Here is a 27194-nt window from a genome sequence, read left to right as displayed (position 1 = left end):
TTTTCTTACAGGCCCATCATATTTTTCTTCAAGTGATTTTCTAACTTGTCAGCACATTCTATGTATGCTGTAATTTGGCTTTGTAGTTTACAGATCTGGGCAGGTAACTGTCAGCGTCTTCTAATTGAAGGAGGTTGATCTTCCAGTTTGTAAGTTCTATAGAAAATGGCTTTCAATGCCCAAAGTCATTTGAACAGTTTTAGGTGGAGGAGAATGTTGTGGTCTAGAGGAAAACTGGAGATCGCACGATTGTGATACGGCCGGACTACATGACCCAATAAAGCAGCCACAGCCGGAGACTGAGAAGAATCTATGACTTCTCCATATTTAGTGGTTACTACTCACCTGGGTAGCCATATGTGGGAATCTCCTCTTTACCCGACTCATCATCTCTCACATAGGTCTCTGCAGTATTAATATGGGTCAGATCTTCATCCTGAAACAAATATTGTACAAGTAACAGACAGATGGAGAAGTTACATCTATGATCAGCCCTAATCCTGCCATCTCCACTTTTCTCATTACACAAGTTCTGGGATGTATTAAGAGAAGCACAGAGACTAGATCACGTCAAGTAATTATTCATGTCTATTCCTCCATGGTCAGATCTCTTCTGGAATACTGTGTTTAGTTCTGGGAACCACATATAAAAAAAAAATTGAAGGGCGGCAGCAAGTTCAGACAAGAGTTACCAGGTTGGTGAGCGGACTGAAAAGTATGTCCTACGAGGAATGGTTAAACGATTGGGAAATGTTTATTTTGCAAAAGAAGGCTAAGAGGAGACTTAATAACTGTCCACAAATATTTGAATGGATGTCACAGTGTAGAGGAATCATCCTTATTGTAATTTACACATGGAAACCCAAGGAGCAATGGAATATATCTGAAACTATGAATCTAAGTATAAAACATATAATACTGGTGGATAAAACAAGACTGGACACAAGACCTTCACAGCAGTCTACACATCACAGGGGAGATCTCATGACACCTTCTCTCCATCTACCTGATGATCCTGAGCAACATTGGGATCTTCTTGTTTACAGTCCTGTTGAAGAAGAGGACGGGGACATCTCTCTGGTGTTGTCCTCTTACTGGATAGATCTGGAGGAAACATATATAAAGGGACTGAATTCATTCTTTGCATACAGATAATTATAGGCCGTGTGTATTTAGTCCTGTCTATTACCTGGTGATGTGAGGGGCTGGGGAACCTCCATCACAACGTCCTTGTACAGATCTTTGTGTACGTCTAAATACTCCCACTCCTCCATGGAGAAATAGACGGCGACATCCTGACACCTTATAGGAATCTGACACATACAATGATACCGTCATCACTCCGATCCCTTCATAGCGCTACTGTATAATGTCCCAGCATTCCCACCTCTCCAGTCAGCAGCTCAATCATCTTGTAGGTGAGTTCTAGGATCTTCTGGTCATTGATGTCCTCATGTATCAGGGGGTGAGGTGAAGGACCCGTGATTGGGCTCAGGTGTCTTCCCCATCCCTCAGACACAGGGTCCTGACAGCGCTCACTAGTGGTCTTCTTCACTACTGTGTAATCCTGGTTATGGAGAGACACATTAGAAATGTCTTTAGTGAGATTTATTAAAGTCCTCACCTCTCCAGTTCTGTCCATCTGTTATTCCCATAGATAAGAATGATGTAATGTGACGTCATCAGAATCTCTCACCTCTCCAGTAAGCAGGAAGAGGATCTCTAGGGTGAGGTGAAATATCTTGTCTGCCATCTTGTCTTTACCCATATCTATGGATGGGTAAATCAGGAAAATTCTCTTATATAAAAGATCTTCACTGAGAGGATCAGATATTGTAGAGACCTGAATGAGAAGATGAGCCGATATAACATCATAAGAATCCTGTGTAATAATACAATTACTGGAGATAATAAGGGAAACATATGAGGAGATTTATTATTTTACAGTATTTAGTTTTGTTTTTTACATCTACTAATAAAACCTATAAATTGTTTAGGCCACAGACAACAAGCAGTTTCTTCCTCGGAGTCGGCAGCTTAATACGTTTCTCATAGACTCATCTTCCATAACGCTAATTCTCGTCTCATTTACCGACACTGGAATCGGCATTAGTAATACTGCAGGAGATATTCATTACACGTGACAGGAGAAATAACTACTTCATGATGAGGACGACATCTTCATCTTCTACTACGGCTCTAGAAACATATTTGTCCAGAGTCCATCACTGACTCCATCACCACCGGCCGTCTATATGAAGGTTTCCCGTCTTCCCCGAACTGTAATCTTCTATCATGTTAGATCTCATGTTTGATTCACACACAGAAGTTTGAGGCTTTTATAAAAAAAACTAGATGGTGGCCCGATTCTAAAGTATCGGGTATTCTAGAATATGTAGGTAGTAGATAGCACAGGCTACGTACTATATTGCACAGTGACGTATATAACACAACCGACGCAGTATATAACATAGCTACGTAGTATATAGCAGAGCCACATAGTATACAACATAGCCGCGTAGTGTATTGTACAGATATGTAGTATATTGGTCAGCCACGTAGTATATAGCAGAGCCACGTAGTATATTGTAGAGCCACGTAGTATATTGCACAGGCACGTAGTATATAACACAGTCACGTAGTGTCAAAGAACAGAAAAATGCGGCAGCACTCACCCTGTTGTGGTCCAATGCTTTATTCAAGACATGAAGGGTTACAGCTTCGCGGTCCGAGGGCCGGAAGCTGGCTTCAATGACAGGATTGACATGTCCGTCTTTTTATAGCCTATAAGATCTTATAATCCGGTAAGAGAGTCCATACTTTTTTCCTCTATTTACATCTTTATTTCTCCGCTTTCCTTGTCATATTCTTCTATGGATTAGCCGGTCACATTCCCCTGAACCTCAGGAGACGTAACAAGTTTGCATACCAGGTTTTTTTTTTATATATTTCAGATGTTTCTGTGTATACAAATTATTTGTGGTAGACTAGATTGCGTGATCGTCCTGGAGGCCTATTTCCCTTGTTTTTCTACTTTCCACTGATTTTTGTCAAAGTTTGTTTATCAGGGAGCGTTGTTTTTAATTCAATTAATGTGTTGTTTGTTATGCACCTGTGCCTCTTGGTATCGGAATTGTGGGCGTGCGGCGGGGTGGGGGCAGTTCGCTCTCACTCACCTATTTTAGCCGGCGTCACTTCCTCCGCTATCAGACCCGTAGAAGCGCTTGGATCAGCGCGAAACGGCCGTCGTCGTTCCCTGCTCACCTCCCGTTCATCTGCACTCCCTCGGACCGCGAAGCTGTAACCCTTCATGTCTTGAATAAAGCATTGGACCACAACAGGGTGAGTGCTGCCGCATTTTTCTGTTCTTCGTCATATATATGCAGTTGTCTTCCATGCGAGCACCCCCTCCGCTGAAGGCTGATTACTATTAGTCACCGCTGTTGAACTGCCGAAAGGAGTGAGGCTGTGCAGCCCGACTTTTTTTCTTTTTGTTTTGGATTATTACTTCTATAATGGAGCTAGCACGCCTGTGATCATCATTGCGGTGTTACTATAGAGTGTGCAGTCACACACTTTTTTTGTCGGTGGTTACCATATTATGGATCCTGACATGCCTTCAGTCTGTGTGGGACTACAAGCCGGCCGAGAGGACGTAGCCAACTACTTCAGGGAGTGTGAGCAGGTGGATCAGGTACATATGCTTAGTACCATATCCCTGGAATACAAACTAATGAATTTATCAGAAAGGGAAATCAGACTCTTTTGGACTAACAATTCCCTCCAGTCTTATGTGGATAATGGACGAGTCCCTAGGGGACTTCGAGTTTGGAAGGAGATATCGCACTTCGGCAGTGATCCATCCTTCAAGTCTGAATGGGAAAAAATTATGCTGAAAAGTTCCCAGGAATTACTATCTTTGGTGCTCAAATCTAACATACCAAATTATGATGCACTGAATACAGAAATTATGAAAACGCAATCAGAGTTAAAAAGCAGACTAACAGAGAGCCAATGGGTTTCGTTCAATAAAAAACTGGACAGCAAACTTATCCCCATTCAAGCGGAAATTAAACAGAGAAAAAGAGACAAATTTATCAGAGACAAAAATGATTATGATTCCGGGCAAGTGTTCTCTTGGCAAAAAGCTCAGAAGGATACTCAGCAGTTCGGTTCTGAGAGAAGCAGAGCCGGAAACAACACAAAACGGAAATTCAGAAAACGTAACCAACGCCGTCAGGGCGACTATCTGACCACTGAGTCCGACTAAGTCTCAGTGAAGGAGGTGTCATGAATCCCGAACCAACAGAGGGCTCAACCTCCGAATCCTCAACAACAGCCGTACCCCCTTTAGGAGAAGGACCCGTAGGGGGAAGAGGCAGCAGAGGGTATATCCCCGGCTGGGGACACAAGAGGAAGAATGTTTCCTGGAGGCAGGGGCATTAATACCTGCCGCACTTGAGGACTGTGTCATCAACCTAACCAATCGTGTGTTAGAACCAGCACATCTTAACCTGTTGGCTAAGGGCCTGAATTATTGCATCCCTGATGACTTTGATTTTATGGAATTTCAGATCGATTTATTCAAGGCAATCAGGAAGATTCACCTGCACAAAGCCTTTTCATCAAGTTCCACTACTATGACCACCCTGGAAGGGGAGCGTCCCTGTCATATTGGACCCTTGGGTTTCCTGGCAAGCTCTCCTGGAGAAGCGTTAGCAGATTACCGAGATGACGCCGCTCTGTTACTGAGTCTGAATGATCCTGATGGATCATTTAATGTGACTAGGCCATCGGAGTCTACTCCCTTTGTGGGAGGGGTCCCGTCGACGTATATACCACCGGTCTCACCAGGGAACATGGCAGATCTGTTCGAGACCCTGGTTTTGAAAGATATGGAGGCATTGGTGTATCAAAAGGCACCTTGTAACTTGACTACCCCCGAGAGAATGGCTTTGAGGGAAATGGCTGGGTGGTCAGATGTGATTTTGCGTCCGGCGGACAAAGGCGGAAAGACGGTTCTGTTATCTAGGGAAGCATACGAGATGGAGGCTATGCGGCAGCTTTCAGATAGTGGCACGTACTGTAGATTACTTAAAGATCCAACGAATAAATTTAAGACAGAATTGCAATCCTTTTTGAGGGTTTCGGTGGAGAAAGGAGTGATTACCCAGAGGAAAGCGGAAAAACTTTTTCCACATTTCCCCACTAAGCCATATTGGTATTATCTCCCGAAGGTACACAAATCGATCACCCAGCCCCCTGGCAGACCCATTGTCTCGGGGGTGGGATCTTTGACTGAACCCCTCTCTCAGTATTTAGAGTGGTTGTTGAAGCCTCTGCTTGTCTCCGTCCCGTCCCACACCCGGGACACCAAGTCCTTTTTTAATCACATTTGGGACTTTGCATGGCGGCCGGGGTTCTCCCTGGCGTCCATCGACGTGGTCAATCTCTATACCAGTATCCCTCAATCACTTGGGGTCGACTGCATCAGACGTGTACTTTGCACTACTGATCGCAGTCGAGCCTTCGTTGATTTTGTGTGCGATGGGCTTAGTTTTGTACTTACCCATAACGCCTTTACTTTTTTGGATACATGGTATCATCAGACCACCGTGACTGTCATGGGGACTTCGGTCGCATGCACTTTTGCCAACCTTTTTTTGGCTGTGTTTGAGGAGGATTATGTGTATTCTTGTAACAATGCTTTCCTCAAACACATTAAACTGTTTTTGAGATATGTCGATGATGTGTTCCTGGTGTGGGACGGCACGGAGGAGGACTTCACATGTTTTGTGAATTATTTAAATACCACTAACCAGATGGGGATGTCCTTCACTTCTGTTTTTGGGGGATGCCATTTAGAATTCCTGGATGTGTTGGTTACCATCCAGGAGGGTAATGTCTGTACATCCGTTTTTCGGAAGCCCACTGCCACCAATGCCGTCTAACACTTTAATAGTTTTCATCTTGCGCATGTTAAAAGTTCCCTCCCTTACAGTCAACTACTTCGGACCCGGAGGGTGAATAACACGCAGAGAGGGTTCAAACATCAATCGAGGGAACTTTGTCAACGCCTAGGCGAGAGGGGCTACCCAAAAGCCATCTTAGATGCAGCTATGAATAGGGTAATCTCCAACACAGAGGGGCAGAATAGCAGCAAGCAGGGTTTAGTCGAACCTCGTTTTGCCTTTTGCTTTAAGTATGGCCCGTTAGATCGGGAGATCAGGGCTTCCATAAGACGCCACTGGCATGTATTGGAAAGGGATAAGGACCTCTCAGGAAGGGCTTCAGGAGGCCCTTTGATTTCAAATAGGAGAAGCACACGGGTCAGGGATATTCTGGTCCACAACCGGCTGTCAGGTACTCAGGGCAATTGGTTGGAGCGGTCGACCCTCAAAGGGAATTACCGTTGTGGGCAGTGCCATTTTTGTGCACGTCACGTCATTGGATGCAGTATGAACATAGGTCCTATTAGGCATACCGTACAACGTTCATCTCTTGCAAAACGGACTATGTAGTGTATGTCATTTTTTGTCCCTGTAGAAGGTTTTATATAGGGAAAACGATACGTCACCTGTATGTACGGTTCAGGGAACACGTTCGTTCCATACAGACGGGGAAGGGTGTGCCTAGGCTTATTAACCATGTGAGGGAGATGCATGAGGGTAAATCAGAACTTCTCACTTTCACCGGTATAGAGCGGGTAATACTACCACCGGGAGGAGGGGATTTGCACAAACTCTTACTAAGGGCGGAAGCGCGATGGATTATTCGCACGAAAGTCACCGGTCCCGCTGGCTTCAATGACAGGATTGACATGTCCGTCTTTTTATAGCCTATAAGATCTTATAATCCGGTAAGAGAGTCCATACTTTTTTCCTCTATTTACATCTTTATTTCTCTGCTTTCCTTGTCATATTCTTCTATGGATTAGCCGGTCACATTCCCCTGAACCTCAGGAGACGTAACAAGTTTGCATACCAGGTTTTTTATATATATATATTTCAGATGTTTCTGTGTATACAAATTATTTGTGGTAGACTAGATTGCGTGATCGTCCTGGAGGCGTATTTCCCTTGTTTTTCTACTTTCCACTGATTTTGTCAAAGTTTGTTTATCAGGGAGCGTTGTTTTTAATTCAATTAATGTGTTGTTTGTTATGCACCTGTGCCTCTTGGTATCGGAATTGTGGGCGTGCGGCGGGGTGGGGGCAGTTCACTCTCACTCACCTATTTTAGCCAGCGTCACTTCCTCCGCTATCAGACCCGTAGAAGCGCTTGGATCAGTGCGAAACGGCCGTCGTCGTTCCCTGCTCACCTCCCGTTCATCTGCACTCCCTCGGACCGCGAAGCTGTAACCCTTCATGTCTTGAATAAAGCATTGGACCACAACAGGGTGAGTGCTGCCGCATTTTTCTGTTCTTCGTCATATATATGCAGTTGTCTTCCATGCGAGCACCCCCTGCGCTGAAGGCTGATTACTATTAGTCACCGCTGTTGAACTGCCGAAAGGAGTGAGGCTGTGCAGCCCGACTTTTTTACTTTTTGTTTTGGACAGTCACGTAGTGTATTGCACAGCTACGTAGTGAATTGCACAGCTATGTTGTATATTGCTCAGTGACGTAGTATATAGTAGAGCCACGTAGTATATAACATAGCCACGTATATTACATAGCTACTTAGTATATTGCACAGCCACGTAGTATATTGGACAGTCACGTTGTATATTACACAGCTACATAGTATATAGCACAGAGATGTAGTATATAACAGAGCCCACGCAGTATGTAACACAGGCTGCGTAGTATATAGCTATATGCGTGGTTAAAAAAGACTTAAAATAAAAAATAAACATATACTCACCTTCCGAAGGCCCCTTGAAGTCCTGGCGCCTGTGTGTGGTGCACGCGGCAGCTTCCGGTCCCAGGGTTGGTGTGAGCGCAGGACCTGTGATGACGTCGTGGTCACATGACCGTGACGTCACGGAAGGTCCTTCTTGCATAGCATCCTTGGCACCGGAGCCTGCCGCTTGCACTGCCGAGGACAGCGCGACGTCGGAGGGTGAGAATAACCTTTTTTTTATTATCATTATTTGTAACATTAGATCTTTTTACCATTGATGCTGCATACGCAGCATCAATAGTAAAAAGTTGGTCACACAGGGTTAATAGCTGTGATAACGGAGTGCGTTACCTGCGGCATAACGCGGTTTGTTACCGCTGGCATTAACCCTGTGTGAGCGGTGACTGGAGGGGAGTATGGAGCAGGTGCCGGGCACTGACTGCAGGGGAGTAGGGAGGGACTAATCGGACTGTGCCCATCGCTGATTGATCGCGGCAGCCATGACAGACAGCTGGCGAGACCAATCAGCGACGCGGGATTTCCGTTACGGAAGTTGCAGACAGACAGACGGAAGTACCCCTTAGACAATAGACAATTATATATATAGATGTTGTTTTGACAAACACCGCAAACAGAAATTATTTGGTCCCAAAGTCTCCATGTACAGTGTTTTATGTTTTTTTTTTTCTGGCCTTAGGCTTTCCTATATTACAAGAAAATCACGAGAAAAAGCAGATATTAAAATGTATCAAAAGAAAATTGGCTCCAAGAATTCTTGTAAAAAATAAAAAATAATAAAATATGTCTCCTGCTGTTTTATATTTTTTTTAACAAGTGAAACTTTTTTTTTTTTTTACAAATTAACTCTTTTGGGTCCCAGAACATAGATGGATGACACAGGAGGGACTGCAACAAAAACCCTGGCAGTTTAACCACTTGCTGTTGTAAAAAGCAAATATGGCATCTAAGAAAGTGTGACAGAGTCCGGCTGAATACCCCCCGCCCCCAAGTACTCAATAGTATGAGGTGGCCTAGTTACGACGATACTTACATGCCTAATAATGGTACCTGAGCCTGCAATGTATGAAGGTCTATTAGGCTACTTTCACACTAGTGTCGGTACGGGGCCGTCGACATGCATCGGCCCGACGTACCGACGCAAACTGCGAAAATAATGAACAACGGGGGCAGCGGATGCAGTTTTACAACTCATCCGCTGTCCCATTGTAAGGTCCGGGGAGGAGGGGGCGGAGTTCCGGCCACGCATGCGCGGTCGGAAATTGCGGACTTCGACGCACAAAAAAACGTTACATGTAACGTTTTTTTCTGTTGACGTTCGGCCAAAACATGACGCATCCGTCATGCAAGTCTATGGAGAAAAAGCGCATCCTGCAAGCACATTTGCAGGATGAGTTTTTTCTCCAAAACGACGCATTGCGACGTACAGCAAACAATGCTAGTGTGAAAGTAGCCTTAGGCCTGGCCAATAACTTACCTTTTAATCTCTGTATCGGTTTCTACTCACTCGGCTGCGGTTGAGGTAGGCACAGACAGTGGTATTGCTGCAATGTCCAGGCAAGTTTATTTAAACTTCATAAACAGCTCAGGATAGCAAAACAAAAGAACAGCCTTTTCCGGCACAAAGTGAAAACATAAAGTAAAAAGTCTATACAACACACTATGTAAAGTCTTGTCTAAAGTCCAGTTTAAGGGAGGATATTAGCGAAGGAAATGAGGATGTCGAGTCCATATGGGTCGAAATTCATGGAGGGAAAAATGGTAACAAAATTCTCATTGGGGTCTGTTACAAACCCCCAAATATAACAGAAACCATGGAAAGTCTACTTCTAAAGCAGATAGATGAAGCTGCAACCCATAATGAGGTCCTGGTTATGGGGGACTTTAACTACCCGGATATTAACTGGGAAACAGAAACCTGTGAAACCCATAAAGGCAACAGGTTTCTGCTAATAACCAAGAAAAATTATCTTTCACAATTGGTGCAGAATCCAACCAGAGGAGCAGCACTTTTAGACCTAATACTATCTAATAGACCTGACAGAATAACAAATCTGCAGGTGGTCGGGCATCTAGGAAATAGCGACCACAATATTGTACAGTTTCACCTGTCTTTCACTAGGGGGACTTGTCAGGGAGTCACAAAAACACTGAACTTTAGGAAGGCAAAGTTTGACCAGCTTAGAGATGCCCTTAATCTGGTAGACTGGGACAATATCCTCAGAAATAAGAATACAGATAATAAATGGGAAATGTTTAAGAACATCCTAAATAGGCAGTGTAAGCGGTTTATACCTTGTGGGAATAAAAGGACTATTAATAGGAAAAACCCAATGTGGCTAAAGAAAGAAGTAAGACAGGCAATTAACAGTAAAAAGAAAGCATTTGCACTACTAAAGCAGGATGGCACCATTGAAGCTCTAAAAAACTATAGGGAGAAAAATACTTTATCTAAAAAACTAATTAAAGCTGCCAAAAAGGAAACAGAGAAGCACATTGCTAAGGAGAGTAAAACTAATCCCAAACTGTTCTTCAACTATATCAATAGTAAAAGAATAAAAACTGAAAATGTAGGCCCCTTAAAAAATAGTGAGGAAAGAATGGTTGTAGATGACGAGGAAAAAGCTAACATATTAAACACCTTCTTCTCCACGGTATTCACGGTGGAAAATGAAATGCTAGGTGAAATCCCAAGAAACAATGAAAACCCTATATTAAGGGTCACCAATCTAACCCAAGAAGAGGTGCGAAACCAGCTAAATAAGATTAAAATAGATAAATCTCCGGGTCCGGATGGCATACACCCACGAGTACTAAGAGAACTAAGTAATGTAATAGATAAACCATTATTTCTTATTTTTAGGGACTCTATAGCGACAGGGTCTGTTCCGCAGGATTGGCGCATAGCAAATGTGGTGCCAATATTCAAAAAGGGCTCTAAAAGTGAACCTGGAAATTATAGGCCAGTAAGTCTAACCTCTATTGTTGGTAAAATATTTGAAGGGTTTCTGAGGGATGTTATTCTGGATTATCTCAATGAGAATAACTGTTTAACTCCATATCAGCATGGGTTTATGAGAAATCGCTCCTGTCAAACCAATCTAATCAGTTTTTATGAAGAGGTAAGCTATAGGCTGGACCACGGTGAGTCATTGGACGTGGTATATCTCGATTTTTCCAAAGCGTTTGATACCGTGCCGCACAAGAGGTTGGTACACAAAATGAGAATGCTTGGTCTGGGGGAAATTGTGTGTAAATGGGTTAGTAACTGGCTTAGTGATAGAAAGCAGAGGGTGGTTATAAATGGTATAGTCTCTAACTGGGTCGCTGTCACCAGTGGGGTACCGCAGGGGTCAGTATTGGGACCTGTTCTCTTCAACATATTCATTAATGATCTGGTAGAAGGTTTACACAGTAAAATATCGATATTTGCAGATGATACAAAACTATGTAAAGCAGTTAATACAAGAGAAGATAGTATTCTGCTACAGATGGATCTGGATAAGTTGGAAACTTGGGCTGAAAGGTGGCAGATGAGGTTTAACAATGATAAATGTAAGGTTATACACATGGGAAGAAGGAATCAATGTCACCATTACACACTGAATGGGAAACCACTGGGTAAATCTGACAGGGAGAAGGACTTGGGGATCCTAGTTAATGATAAACTTACCTGGAGCAGCCAGTGCCAGGCAGCAGCTGCCAAGGCAAACAGGATCATGGGGTGCATTAAAAGAGGTCTGGATACACATGATGAGAGCATTATACTGCCTCTGTACAAATCCCTAGTTAGACCGCACATGGAGTACTGTGTCCAGTTTTGGGCACCGGTGCTCAGGAAGGATATAATGGAACTAGAGAGAGTACAAAGGAGGGCAACAAAATTAATAAAGGGGATGGGAGAACTACAATACCCAGATAGATTAGCGAAATTAGGATTATTTAGTCTAGAAAAAAGACGACTGAGGGGCGATCTAATAACCATGTATAAGTATATAAGGGGACAATACAAATATCTCGCTGAGGATCTGTTTATACCAAGGAAGGTGACGGGCACAAGGGGGCATTCTTTGCGTCTGGAGGAGAGAAGGTTTTTCCACCAACATAGAAGAGGATTCTTTACTGTTAGGGCAGTGAGAATCTGGAATTGCTTGCCTGAGGAGGTGGTGATGGCGAACTCAGTCGAGGGGTTCAAGAGAGGCCTGGATGTCTTCCTGGAGCAGAACAATATTGTATCATACAATTAGGTTCTGTAGAAGGACGTAGATCTGGGGATTTATTATGATGGAATATAGGCTGAACTGGATGGACAAATGTCTTTTTTCGGCCTTACTAACTATGTTACTATGTTACTATGTTACAGCGGGTCCGCCTGCTCAGAATAGTGTCCAATTCTTTAGCACAGACCAACACACACACACACACACACACACACATACACAGCTCCAGACACTGAATGAGACTCGGCCTCCATTTTAACTGCCAAATCATGCTCCTGGGGTTGGGATATGGGATCAGTCATTCCCACCCATCTCTCATGACTGCTCATAAAGCCCGGCCTTGGAATGGCTTAATAACTCTCTCAGCACTATATGTTCTGGAGCATGCTTCCGAGCTCACATCATCGCAGCTAATAGACTCAATGACACATATCTCTCCTCAAGGACTCGTCCGGTGGCCACCTTAAGCTAATTTCACACTAGCCACTGTGGCCGTGCGCGCTGGGTTATGTACACCATTCTTTCTGTGTTCACTGTGTTTGATAGGCTGCTGTACACACATACAGCAGCCCTGCCCTGCCCTAGGCACTGTTTAATTGTGCACCTGTGTCTCAGCCTGTCTCACCCTTTATCTGTGGTGCTGGTTGGGCAGTGTGGAGGTTAAACCTGAAATGTCTATGGCTGGACCTGGTCAACCTTCATCTGCGCTTGCCTTTTCTGGCGCCATGGGAGTGATTCAGAAATGCTTCAGGTACAGCTTGCATTTAATGTGGTCTTGCTTTTAATACATTTAGGAGGCCTTTATGGCACAGCGAATATAAAAAACGTAGAGTAGGACTGCCCCATTATGAGAATGCCGTGACGTGGCGGGGTGGCTCAAAGAATTGATCAATTGTTTGCTAATTTCACACTAGCGTTCAGCAGGGTTGCAGACTTCCTCCGTGAAGCGCTGTTGTGAATTCTGTGGCAGAGCTCCCTCCTGTGGTCACAAGTGGTACTTCGGCTGATTCTCTCTGTGAGCTTCTGTTGGTGGAGGGAAGTGGTACTGCGGCTTCTGAGTTTCCTCCCTCAGGTGATCTGGTGAGGTCGTTAGGTGCTTCTCTACTTAACTCCACCTAATGCTTTGATCCTGGCTTCCTGTCAATGTTCCAGTGTTGGACTTGCTTTTCCCTGGATCATTCCTGTGGCCTGCTGCTCTGCATAGCTAAGTTCTTCTTTGCTATTTGTTTGCTATTTTTTCTATCCAGCTTGTCTAATTTGTTGCTGGAAGCTCTGGGACGCAAAGGGTGTACCTCCGTGCCGTTAGTTCGGTACGGAGGGTCTTTTTGCCCCCTTTGCGTGGTTTTCTTTAGGGTTTTGTGTAGACCGCAAAGTTATCTTTTCTATCCTCGCTCTGTTAAGAAAGTCGGGCCTCACTTTGCTGAATCTATTTCATCTCTACGTTTGTCTTTTCATCTTAACTCACAGTCATTATATGTGGGGGGCTGCCTTTTTCTTTGGGGTATTTCTCTGAGGCAAGGTAGGCTTATTTTCTATCTTCAGGCTAGTTAGTTTCTCAGGCTGTGCCGAGTTGCATAGGCAGAGTTAGGCGCAATCCACGGCTGCCTCTAGTGTTGTTTGGAGAGGTTTAGGGATTGCGGTCTGCAGAGTTCCCACGTCTCAGAGCTCGTTCTATGATTTTGGGTTATTGTCAGATCACTGTATGTGCTCTGACCGCTATGTCCATTGTGGTACTGAATTGCCTTTCATAACAAAGCGCCACCCAATGCAACACCTCTTCATTCAGCTCCGCCTACGGCTGCATGCGTACCCTATCTTTAACATTGGGTACGCAGGCCATGCCGCTGTATGCGGATGCCTGCGCATGCGTCATTTTGACGGTGCGGCAACTGCACAAAATTGCAACTCGTTGCGTTCGGCGCAGGTCCTCGCACCATCAAAATGACGCATGCAGAGGCATCCACATACAGCCGCATACCCAATATTACAGATAGGGTACACACGCCGCATGCAGTCGTAGGCAGAACTGAATGAAGAGGTGCGGGAGTGGGCAGGGCTTCACGGAGGAAATCCTCAACCCTGCTGAGCGCTAGTGTGAAACCAGCAGGGCTGCCACTAGAAATTTCGGGGCCCCATACTGGCAAAATTTTCGGGGCCCCCTTGAGACTCCGCCCAGGCTCCACCCCAGCCCCGCCTCCACGCTCCACCCCTCGAACTGTCCACAGTCCCACCGCTCTCTCTTGGAAAAACTCCACTTCTCACCTATCGCACATTAATAGTTCCCATCACCAGATCACACATATAGCTGGCAGCTTTTGTTTTGGCCAAAAGATTTTTTAAGCCGCCACCATAACACGGTAGACACTTTTGGCCGGGCCCTACTCTACTGTAACCTATTAAATATTTGTTAAAATATGCAATACAATGTAGGTATATTTTTATTTATTTTTCAATTTTTAAAATGACCAATAATATCACATACAAGGAACAAATACCGCTACACCATGACCACATGACATATTACCACCACAGTGATCGAATAATATCACATACAAAGAACAAATACCGCTACACCATGACCAGACCGCATATTACCACCACAGTGATCGAATAATATCACATACAAGGAACAAATACCGCAACATCATGTCCAGACCACATATTACCACCACATAGTGACTGAATACTACAATTCTGATCAGTAATTAAAAAAATATCACCATAAGTGCCAATATACACAGGAGATCTGTACTTAGTATGCAGTGTCTGTGTACAGATAATACAGTGATCACTAGTGAAATTATACACAGGAGCTCTGTATACAGTAAACAGTGTATAGTGTCAGTGTATAGGTAACACACTGACTCACCAGTGACGTCTCTAGGTGAAGTCTTTCATCTTTCATCCAGCACAGGCCGCCATGATTTCATCCAGCCAGGACTTCTCTCTGCAGGAAATAACACAGTTATCTCGAGCTCCGCTTGTAGAATACATTACTTAATTTTTCCCAACTTCTATATTACACCACATGAAGAAAAAGAGGCGACATAGTGTCATAATATCCCTAAATTAGCCTCTATGGTAATAATATTCCCCATCCTGGCCACCGTGTGTCTCATTCCTGGCGTAAGCCACATGTTCTCCCATCCTGCCCTCATGAGTATCCATTCTGCCCCATATGATCTCCCCATCCTGCCCCATATGATCGCCCCATGCAGGCTCGGACTGGCCCACCGGGGAACCGGAGGACCCTCCGGTGGGCCCTGACACTGGCATCTGCTGGCAGGGCCTCCCCCCGCTCCAGGGCCCTCCCCCCGCTCCAGGGCCCCCCCGCCGCCGCCCGCCCGCTCGCTCGCTCGCCTTGAATACTCACCCTGCCTGCTCCAGCGATGGTCTCGGCGTCTGCACTGCACGAGCGGTCACGTGACACCGCTCATTAAGATCATGAATATGCGCATATTCATGATCTTAATGAACGGTGTCACATGACCGCTCAAGCAGGAAGAAGGTGCTGCGCCGACGCCGACGCCTGGAGTCGGGACAGAGCGCGAGGGATGTCGGCACGGCCGTGCAGTGGGAAGACAGGTGAGTATGAGGGACGGGGGAACGGGGGGGGGGGGAAATGAAGGAGGACATAAGCCGGCGCGCCGAGCAGGAGCAGGAGCGGAGAGATAAGCCTGCATACAGGGGAGAATATGAGCCATGCAGGGGGGATATGAGCCATGCAGGGGGGGATATGAGCCATGCAGGGGGGGATATGAGCCATGCAGGGGGGGATATAAGCCATGCAGGGGGGAATATGATCCATGCAGGGGGGGATATGAGCCATGCAGGGGGGAATATGAGCCATGCAGGGGGGGATATGAGCCATGCAGGGGGGAATATGAGCCATGCAGGGGGGAATATGAGCCATGCAGGGGGGAATATGAGCCATGCAGGGGGGGATATGAGCCATGCAGGGGGGAATATGAGCCATGCAGGGGGGAATATGAGCCATGCAGGGGGGAATATGAGCCATGCAGGGGGGGATATGAGCCATGCAGGGGGGAATATGAGCCATGCAGAGGGGAATATGAGCCATGCATACAGGAGGGGTAATATGATCTATGTATATGGGATAGGAGAGAGATGAGCCATGCATACAGGAGGGGGGTCATTATACAGTATGGAGCATCATGTGTGGCCGTTATACAGTATGGAGCATCATTTGTGGTCATTATACAGTATTGAGCATTATGTGGGATCATTATACAGTATGGAGCATCATGTGTAGCCATTATACAGTATGGAGCACCATGTGTGACCATTATACAGTATGGAGCATCATGTGTGGCCGTTATACAGTATGGAGCATCATTTGTGGTCATTATACAGTATGGAGCATCATGTGTGGCCGTTATACAGTATGGAGCATCATTTGTGGTCATTATACAGTATTGAGCATTATGTGTGGCCATTATACAGTATTGAGCATTATGTGGGATCATTATACAGTATGGAGCATCATGTGCGGCCGTTATACAGTATGGAGCATCATGTGTGGTCATTATACAGTATGGAGCATTATGTGGGATCATTATACAGTATGGAGCATCATGTGCGGCCGTTATACAGTATGGAGCATCATGTGTGGTCATTATACAGTATGGAGCATTATGTGGGATCATTATACAGTATGGAGCATCATGTGCGGCCGTTATACAGTATTGAGCATCATTTGTGGTCATTATACAGTATTGAGCATCATGTGTGGTCATTATACAGTATGGAGAACTGTGTGGCCGTTATACACTATGGAGCATCATGTGTGGTGGCCGTTATACAGTATTGAGCATCATGTGTGGTCATTATACAGTATTGAGCATCATGTGCGATCATTATACAGTATGGAGCACTGTGTGGCCATATTTTTTTGTTTATAATTATTGTATATAAAACAGTGTGATCAGCAGTGCTAAATGGGTGTGGTTGGGACGTGGATATGGGTGTGACTAGTTGTGAAATGGGTCTAGTCAGAGGCGTGGCCTAAAATTTCTTCTGTGGTGGGGCTGCATTATTCTCTCAGGGGACTACATAATATTATGGGGGCTACATCATACTATATGAGGGGGCTACAGTATACTCTATGGGGGGCTGCATTATATTCTGTGGTGGAACTGCATTCTCTCAGGGGACTACATTATATTCTGTGCTGGGTGGCATTATACTATATGAGGGGGGGCTTCATTATATCCTATGGGGGTGCTACATTATATTCTATGGTGGGGACTGTGTCATACCTGAGAGGGTTGCATTATATTTTGTGGGGTGCTGCATTATATTCTATGAGAGGGGACTGCATTATATTTTATGAGGGGGCTACATTATATTCTGTGAGGGGGCTACCCCAACCCTTGCTACATTATTAAGACGTGAACTACCTTATATTATACCCTGATATTAGCGCTTTTTACCGCACAATTGGTGGTCTTGTATCTATTTCTATGTAGCTACATAGTGGGCCCCAAGAATGATTTTCTCTGGTGGGCCCAAGGTGCTCCAGTCCGACGCTGGCCCCATGTGATCTCTCCATCCTGCCCCATCTGTCTCCATCGTATCCATCCTGCCCCATGATCCTGCACGATCTGTCTCGAATTCTGCCCCCAGTGTCTCCAATCATGCCCCATGTCTCCATTCTGCCCCCTATGTCTCCAACCATGCCCCCATGTCTGAAATCCTGCCACTTGTCTCCAATCATGCCCCATGTCTCCATTCTGCCCCCTATGTCTCCAACCATGCCCCCATGTCTGCAATCCTGCCACTTGTCTCCAATCATGCCCCCTGTGTCTCCATTCTGCCCCATCTGTCTCCAATCCTCCATCTGTCTCCAGTCATGCCCCCATGTCTTTCATCCTGCCCCGTGTCTCCAATCATGCCCCGTATCTCCATTCTTCCCCGTGTCTCGCATTCTGCCCCAATGTCCAGCATTCTGCCCCAATGTCCAGCATTCTGCCCCCGGGTCTCACAGTCTGCCCCTGTGTCCAGCATTCTGCCCCTGTCACTGTGTCCAGCATCCTGCCCCTGTCACTGTGTCCAGCATTCTGCCCCACTGTGTCCAGCATTCTGCCCCACTATCTCCAGCATTCTGCCCCACTGTGTCAAACATTCTGCCCCACTGTGTCAAGCATTCTGCCCCACTGTGTCCAGCATTCTGCCCCAATGTCCAGCATTCTCCCCAATGCCCAGCATTCTGCCCCTGAGTCTCACAGTCTGCCCCTGTGTCCAGCATTCTGCCCCTGTCACTGTGTCCAGCATTCTGCCCCACTGTGTCCAGCATTCTGCCCCACTATCTCCAGCATTCTGCCCCACTGTGTCAAACATTCTGCCCCACTGTGTCAAGCATTCTGCCCCACTGTGTCCAGCATTCTGCCCCAATGTCCAGCATTCTCCCCAATGCCCAGCATTCTGCCCCTGAGTCTCACAGTCTGCCCCTGTGTCCAGCATTCTGCCCCTGTCACTGTGTCCAGCATTCTGCCCCTGTCACTGTGTCCAGCATTCTGCCCCACTGTCTCCAGCATTCTGCCCCACTGTCTCCAGCATTCCGCCCCCACTGTGTCCAGCATTCTGCCCCCACTGTGTCCAGCATTCTGCCCCCACTGTGTCCAGCATTCTGCCCCACTGTGTCCAGCATTCTGCCCCACTGTGTCCAGCATTCTGCCCCCAGTGTGTCCAGCATTCTGCCCCAGTGTCCAGCATTCTGCCCTCACTGTGTCCAGCATTCTGCCCCACTGTCTCCAGCATTCTGCCCCACTGTCTCCAGCATTCTGCCCCACTGTCTCCAGCATTCTGCCCCACTGTCTAAAGCATTCTGCCCCACTGTGTCAAGCATTCTGCCCCACTGTGTCAAGCATCCTGCCCCACTGTGTCCAGCATTCTGCCCCCACTGTGTCCAGCATTCTGCCCCACTATGTCCAGCATTCTGCCCCCACTGTGTCCAGCATTCTGCCCCACTGTGTCCAGCATTCTGCCCCCAGTGTGTCCAGCATCCTGCCCCACTGTGTCCAGCATTCTGCCCCAGTGTGTCCAGCATCCTGCCCCAGTGTGTCCAGCATCCTGCCCCAGTGTCTCCAGCATTCTGCCCCCACTGTGTCCAGCATTCTGCCCCCACTGTGTCCGGCATTCTGCCCCACTGTGTCCAGCATTCTGCCCCACTGTGTCCAGCATTCTGCCCCACTGTGTCCAGCATTCTGCCCCCAGTGTGTCCAGCATTTTGCCCCTGTGTGTCCAGCATTCTGCCCCACTGTCTCCAGCATTCTGCCCCACTGTCTCCAGCATTCTGCCCCACTGTCTCCAGCATTCTGCCCCACTGTCTCCAGCATTCTGCCCCACTGTGTCAAGCATCCTGCCCCACTGTGTCCAGCATTCTGCCCCCACTGTGTCCAGCATTCTGCCCCACTATGTCCAGCATTCTGCCCCCACTGTGTCCAGCATTCTGCCCCCAGTGTGTCCAGCATTCTGCCCCCAGTGTGTCCAGCATCCTGCCCCACTGTGTCCAGCATTCTGCCCCAGTGTGTCCAGCATCCTGCCCCAGTGTGTCCAGCATCCTGCCCCAGTGTCTCCAGCATTCTGCCCCCACTGTGTCCAGCATTCTGCCCCACTGTGTCCGGCATTCTGCCCCACTATGTCCAGCATTCTGCCCCACTGTGTCCAGCATTCTGCCCCCAGTGTGTCCAGCATTTTGCCCCTGTGTGTCCAGCATTCTGCCCCACTGTGTCCTGCATTCTGCCCCCCTGGTTCCCCCTGGATCACCGCTCTCAAAGAAAAAAAAAACACAAGTTCTTACCTGGCCGTGCTCCTGCGACGGGCGAAGCTCCCTCCAGGCTCCACGCAGACGCACTCGCCGGGCCCGGCGGGTGAGAATGACATCAGACGCCGGCGAGTGCGCACTGCGCACTGCAGCCCTATTCAGCTGCCAGCCTCAGACTGGCTGGCGGCTGTTAACTATTGACGTGCGGGCCCGCACGTCAATAGCATGCCGCAGCGCCTGCAGTGGGGGGCCCGGTGAGCAGATGAGACGGGACCCGATGCGGGCCCCCTCTGCTCACCGGGCCCCATACGCCAGTCACGGCTATAATGCCCTGATGGCGGCCCTGGAAACCAGCCTTACACCCCCATACACATTAGACTAAAGCTGAATGAAAGCATTGATTTCAGGGGATATGGTCGACTATATAATGTATTTGGGGGGCTCCCGACAGATGACATCAGGCCATAGAAGTATCTAGTTAATCCTCTGCTAGAGGAGTCTGGAGACGACTCTCTCATACATATGACAGGAAAGCTGGAATATTTGTGTGTATGGGGGAGTCGGGAGAGATAGCCGTCTGCCAAATGACCGTTCAGCCAACTCTTATCTCATGTGTATGGGGCCATTAGTATTACACTAACAGGCAGTGATGACACCTGGCACTACAGTAGTACAGGGCATCACCAGAGCCATCAGAGGCTTGTATGTTGTATGATTGCACTAATGAGAGATGTTTATAAAAAAAAATTCAAATTGAAAAAAAAAAAAATCACAATTTAGCAACAAGAAATATCCATCACTATATAGAAAACAGAGTCACTGCACGTTAGTTAAGTCACGTCCATAACCTTATTATACCCTACATAATATATGAGTTTCACATTTTCTATTGAAGAACTGAAATATAATTAACTTCTTGATGATATTCTAATTTTGTGAGATGCACCTGTATATGTGGGGGTATGGCGGAACTGTGGAAATATCTTTTGTGTGAGAGATGACAGTACGGTGGAAACTTTATACTGTCTGAGGGGCATCATATATACTGCATAAGGGGTGTAAAAAGGTGTGTCATAAGAAGAAGAATTCCTCAGGGCTGTGCAGCATTTGTACAAAATATCAGCCATCCAGACGGAACCCTGTGGAATCAATGGGAAAAGGGAGAGTTTTAGGAAGAAATAGTCTAGATCAGTATTTCCCAAACTCCAGTCCTTGCCGACCCCAACAGGTCATGTTTTCAGGATTTCCATAGTGCTGCACAAGTGAGAGAACTCCTGATACTTCCATCACCTGTGCAATACTAAGGAAATCTGCAGCGACCCAGGGTCCTGGTCGTTGCAGTAATATCATTCTCCTCTAGGGGGGAGTGATGTTACGTCTGAAGGCAATAAAGGAGATCACTTTACCAGGTACCACAAACCATGCAACACACTTAACACTCCAGTCCACCAGGGGGAGCTATGCTCCTATTTATTAGGGCACTCTTCACAATTAGGTAAAACTGGTGGTCTGGATAGGAAGTTAGTCAGAAGCTGGCTGGGCTTCGCGCAGTCAGTCCCTCTCAGGCAGACAGAGAGGAAGGAGGAACATCTGGCAGTTGCCGACAGGGTGGTCCCTGACAGGGGTGGGATCCTGTCAGAGGCCTAGACAGAAGGCCACGGAGCTGCGCCTACCCGACGTGCGGCAGCATCCTAAGAAAGAGACACGAAAAGAGAATTGTATTGTAGAGGGTGAGAAACGAAGTCATAGCAAAAGGAGAGAAAACTAGAAGGAGTTCTGCTCTGTACAGGCTGCCTCCTTCTGAGGCGCAGGATCTGGTAGCCAGAACACCGAGGGAGCAACAGTCTCTATGCCTTGTTCCAGAGACCGGCAGGACAGCTAATTCCACGTTACCTGCCCGACCTATACCCAGGAGGCACGGTGGCAACTTGTGCTGGCTGGGGCATGCTAGAGTCCCTGTAAAAAGCCTCAGGCCATCAGTCATACGGGTTGTTCCTATCCATCTGGGGGACAGAGAGAAAGACATAACACCTAGAACACCAACAACAGTTGTGAGGACCTTATGAGAAGCTCAGCAGTAAGGTGCTACAACATCCAGGTGCTAGAGGAAGGCTACTGATTTCCACCTGGATAAGGGGACTCTGGAATTGCTTTCAGATCGGCCGGACTCTGCCTGCCCTGTGATCTGGTGCTCTGGACTGTGGATGCTGGAACCTTCAGTAAAAAGGTAAAGAGACTGCAACCTTGTGTCCTCGTTCTTCACTGCGCCTCACACCATCCACATCTACATACTGGGAAGCCCTGGGGACACACTTCACCTGTGGGAAGGTATACCATCTAGCTGCCATAACATCACCCCAGTGGACTCCTAAGCAGCATCGGTCACCCTGACCGAATACCACAGGTGGCGTCACGAACATTTCCCCTTTAAAGACCTTTCCCTTTTATAACGGTCTTTCCGAGGGCCACAGACCGGGTCAGCCACCGTAACATCCCCCTGAGAACCGAAGGACCCGGTACCGAGTACCCACTGCCCTACGGGGGCGATCCAAATCCTGTAAACATGACCTGTTGGGGTCCGTGAGGACTGGAGTTTGGGAAACACTGGTCTAGATGGTACACCAGATCAGGTGACCTTGATGACATAGTTTCCTGTTATTATGAAGGTCATAGCCCCAAAACCAGAACACATTTGGCACCAAGCAAAACAACGGGGTGCCAGGGAAGAATTTGAGGTACCATGGTAAAGTGCCCGAGGCAGCTGGTTATGGAGGCAGAACCCAGGCGCCACCAGGCAAGTCCCAGAGTCCAGACTATACCAGCCAAGGCCCGAGAACCAGACCTGCTCTGGTCAAGACCCGAAGTCCACACTATGACTGTCAAGGCCTGAGAACCTGACCTTTGCCGGTCAAGACCCAGAGTCCAAACTACGCCAGGCAAAACCAGAGTCTGAGCTCTTATTACTTCTGGTACAAGAGACATCCACCTTTGCTCAAGCACCGAAGATTTGTGAGGAGATTCCGCTCAGTAGCATAGGCCTGCAGTGAAGAGCAGGAGGCGCGAGTAACAGGGGCTATTGCTTCCAGCACTGACTTCAGTACAGGTAAAGAAGAGAAAAAAACAGCACCAGGTGATTTCCATAAAAAAATTCACATTTGTCTTTTTATTTAATCCATAGTTTGCAAAAAGTTAAAAACATACTTGTCATTAAAGGGAATCTGTCACCCCCAAAATGGCCTATAACTAAAGGTACCGTCACACTCAGCGACGCTGCAGCGATATAGACAACGATCCGACCTCAACTAGATCGCTGCAGCGTCGCTGTTTAGGTCGCTGTAGAGACATCAAACACAGCAACTCCAGAACGATGCAGGAGCGATCCAGTGACGTAACGGTGACTCACTTCTCGTTCTCGCTCCATGTAAAAACATTGCTGGCGTAGTTGCTTTTGATGTCAAACATGACGATACACGCCAATCAAGTGACCAAATAAAGTTCTGGACTTCTAGCTCCGACCAGTGATATAACAGCGGGATCCAGATCGCTGCTGCGTGTCAAACACAACGAGATCGCTATTCAGGACGCTGCAACGTCACGGATCGTTGTCGTTCTCGTTGTAAAGTTGCTGAGTGTGACGGTACCTTAAGGCTAAGGCATCAGGGGCTTATCTACAGCATTCTGTAATGCTGTAGATAAGTTCCCAAGGTAACCTGAAAGATAAGAAAAACATGTTAGATTATACTCACCCGGGGGTGGTTCCGCTGCAGTCCGGTCCGATGGGCATCGCGGTCCGGGTCCAGCGCCTCCCATCTTCATAGGATGACGTCCTCTTGTCTTCCTGCCGCAGCTCCGGCACAGGCATACTTTGCCTCCCATTTTCTTATGATCGCCGCCCTCCTGCTTGCTCCACAGGCTTCCCAGCATCATGCTCCTGCATAGGTGTACTTATCTGCCCTATTGAAGGCAGAGCACAGTATTGCAGTGCACAGCTGCCGGGAAAGGTCAGAGAGGCCCAGCGCCTGCGCACTGCAGTACTTTGCTCTGCCCTCAACAGGGCAGATAAGTACGCCTGAGCCTCAGCCATGACAGGAAGACAAGAAGAGGATGTCATCGTATGAAGGTGAGAGGCGCTGGACCCAGACCGTGACGCCCATCGGCCAAGACTGCACCGGGACCGCCCCTGGGTGAGTATGATATAACCTTTATTTCTCATCTTTCAGGATACATCGGGGGCTTATCTACAGCATTACAGAATGCTGTAGATAAGCCCCTGATGCCGGTGGCCTTATTTTATAGGTCATTTTTGTGGTGACAGATTCCCTTTAAATATCAAGGCATCTGTGGCTATGAGTAAGGACTTGTCTGGACAGGTCTGAAATGCATTAGACGTGTGGGGGATGTTTGCCCCTTGACATTTAATGACATGTATGTTTTTAACTGTTTGCAAACTACGGATTAAATAAAAAGACAAATGTGATTTTTTTTTTTATGGAAATTACCTCGTGCTGTTTTTTCTTTCTTCTTTGCCTGAATTTACAAGTGGATTCCAGCCACATTGAACCTGGCACCCATGGTCTTGTGATACTTTGGGGAGCACTATTCCTTTTTCCTTTTCCCCATGTTGCGTCAGTACAGGTGTTGGTCCAGGGTAGCACAACATACAAGATGAAAGCTGGTTGAAGTGAAGGTAGCCTAGCGAGCCTTGGAAGACTTTCTTAGGAGTAATTATGGCCTAATGGGAAGAGGCGGACACCCCTCTACGGCCTGTGTTCGCAGAAGAGACAGTGTTGTCGACCATATGTGTCAGGAAAATCACCCTTGTCAGTAGCAAAAGTAACATATAGTTAGAGGCTGCTATTACAGTGAGAGTGGCAGAAGAAATTACCGCACACTCAATACTGGTATAGTGCTGAAAAAGGCATATGCCAATTTTATTCAGAAAAACAAAACAAAAAATGGTAGTTGCCACATTGGTGAAGGTAGACAATGAACCCAACGTTTCGGCCCTCCCGGGTCCTCCCAGGAGAATCTCTCCCCCTCTTTTTTTTTCCCTTTTGGTTGGTGATTTTTGCATATATAATTTATGTGTTCAGTCATGCCGTTTTCTTTGAATGTATGACACGGTTATCTATAATGTTACTTATACGGTTTCTTTGCCTTTCCAGTAACCCCATGAATAAGACCCGGGAGGGTCGAAACGTTGGGTTCATTGTCTACCTTCACCAATGTGGCAACTACCATTTTTTGTTTTGTTTTTCTGAATAAAATTGGCATATACCTTTTTCAGCACTATACCAGTATTGAGTGTGCGGTAATTTCTTCTGCTATTGATTGGACCACATGGTCAGTTTACCAGCACCTCATTTGTCCCTGACCTGAGTGCACACCATTTTTCTTATTTATATTACAGTGAGAGTGAACTGGAGAATTCATTGTATATCTGATATTGTATACTTCACCTCGTAATCACCCTGTTTTGCATTATTCACTGATGCTATAGTGATCACAATTCCCAATATCAGGGAAATGAATAATTACATTGGTTACTTCTGGTTTGTCTGTGTGTTTTAACCGATCACCAGCTGTTAGGGCTAGCGGAACGCACCGAGTATAGGAAGGAAACAACAAGGTGCGTTCGCAGCCCGGAGTCCAACGTGCAGAGATAACTGCTGCAAAGTAATTGGCGGCACTATGTGCTGGTATAAGCGAACTATGTTAACTTCACAGAATCGCAAAGATATGAAAACGCTGTGCCCTGTTAACCTCACAGAGGATCACAGTAACCTAACTGAGCAAAGCAAAGAGTGGTCATGCAGTCAGCATAGCACACAAACAACTAATCACCGGAGGTGCTGGTATTCTAGGGGTTTATTTCAGCCAACCCTAACCACATGCAGACATGACCACCAAGTAGCAAAGCTCATAACACAGGTTGGTACTAGTGCATGGCCGTGCGGCCATGCGAACCTTTTATAGCTGCAGCAGACAAGGACTTTCCTAGTGGGCCAATGGGAGCTGCTACAGGGCCTGAGCATGTGACCCCCGACCTCCAATGAAAGGTCCCCCCTGTGGGCATGCTCAGTGTGTGCAAAGCAGGACTTAGTCCCAGAAAAGCCTGCTCACCGCTGACCAGTGCAGGCTACAACAGCAGAGCCTGGAAAGACAGCAGGCTCCACTGCGGCTGATGTAGAATGGGAGACTGCAGCAGACATGGTTCGAGATTCCCCCTGTGCAGCGGCGGGAACTCGACTCCTAACATTACCCCCCCTCCTTTGGCCTTGCTACGCTCAAAGGCTGCAATGAGCAGTGGAGCCCGGATGTGCTCCACAGGTTTCCAGGTTCTGTCCTCTGAGCCGTGACCCTTCCAGTCCACCAGATAATATTTCTTGCCACGTACCACCTTGCACCCCACAATAGCATTCACCTCAAACTCATCCGTGGATGAACCCGATGTCCCGGCAGATGACTCGGAAAACTGGGACAAATAGATGGGCTTTAAGAGAGAAACATGAAAGGTGTCGGTGATACCAAGGAGCGGAGGAATAGCCAAACGGTAGACCACAGGGTTGACCTGTTCCAGACCCTTGAAAGGACCAATGTAGCGAGGCGCAGACTTAGTGGACTCAACTCGCAGCCTGATGTTACGGGCGGAGAGCCACACTAAGTCGCCAGGAGCAAAGGTCGGAGCGGGGAGCTGGTGTGCATCAGCAGAAACCCTCATTCTCTCCTTGGAGGCCCGGATGGCATCCTGTGTGCGGTCCCAAATGTCACGTGCCTCCACCACCCAGTCTGCCACCCTAGAATCGGTGGATGACACGGACATGGGCACAGGGACACGCAGATGCTGGCCGTAATTAAGGAGAAATGGAGTCTGCCCGGTAGAGTCGGCTACGGCATTGATCAAGGCAAATTTCGCCCAAGGTAGCAAAGATGCCCAGTCATCCTGCCTGGCAGGGACAAAATGTCGCAAATATGTGACAAGAGTCTGGTTGGCCCTCTCTACCAACCCATTTGTCTCGGGATGGTATGCAGAAGAGAGATTCATCTCAATGCTGAGTAAACGACAGAGCTCTCTCCAAAACCGAGATGCAAACTGAGGACCCCGGTCACTGACAATTTTGTCAGGCATGCCATGTAGACGGAAAACATGTTTGACGAACAACGCCGCTAAAGCTTGTGCAGAAGGTAACTGTGAAAGCGGAACCAAGTGCACCATCTTAGAAAATTGGTCGGTGACTACCCAGATAACTGTACAGCTACGAGACTTGGGTAAGCCTACCACAAAGTTCATCCCGACCATCTCACAGGGCCTGTCTGCCACCGGCA

At 47.2% G+C, this 27194-nt stretch overlaps 1 protein-coding gene and 1 long non-coding RNA gene across 5 annotated transcripts in view; one reads left to right on the top strand and one right to left on the bottom strand.

The window, feature by feature from the left end:
- Window positions 1–27194, top strand: part of LOC138663494 (uncharacterized) — a 289916-nt gene that overhangs the window by 7927 nt on the left and 254795 nt on the right. The gene's annotated exons all lie outside the window — the stretch shown is intronic.
- Window positions 1–27194, bottom strand: part of LOC138663480 (oocyte zinc finger protein XlCOF22-like) — a 38426-nt gene that overhangs the window by 3293 nt on the left and 7939 nt on the right. For 2 of the 4 annotated variants that reach the window (XM_069749710.1, XM_069749711.1), the window contains exons 2-7: window positions 14952–15029; window positions 1697–1843; window positions 1388–1567; window positions 1190–1313; window positions 1007–1104; window positions 346–436 (exon numbers count right to left, since the gene is read on the bottom strand). In XM_069749710.1, coding sequence (XP_069605811.1) covers window positions 346–436; window positions 1007–1104; window positions 1190–1313; window positions 1388–1567; window positions 1697–1843; window positions 14952–14987 — 676 coding nt within the window. In that variant the 5' untranslated portion in view covers window positions 14988–15029. The remainder of the gene's footprint in view (window positions 1–345; window positions 437–1006; window positions 1105–1189; window positions 1314–1387; window positions 1568–1696; window positions 1844–14951; window positions 15030–27194) is intronic. The other 2 variants (XM_069749712.1, XM_069749713.1) reach the window with 2 other exon arrangements.

Source organism: Ranitomeya imitator, chromosome 2 (genome assembly GCF_032444005.1).
Source record: "Ranitomeya imitator isolate aRanImi1 chromosome 2, aRanImi1.pri, whole genome shotgun sequence".
Taxonomy (NCBI): domain Eukaryota; kingdom Metazoa; phylum Chordata; class Amphibia; order Anura; family Dendrobatidae; genus Ranitomeya; species Ranitomeya imitator.
Note: the sequence above shows the minus strand (reverse complement) of the source record. Positions and strands in the feature narration are given on the sequence as shown.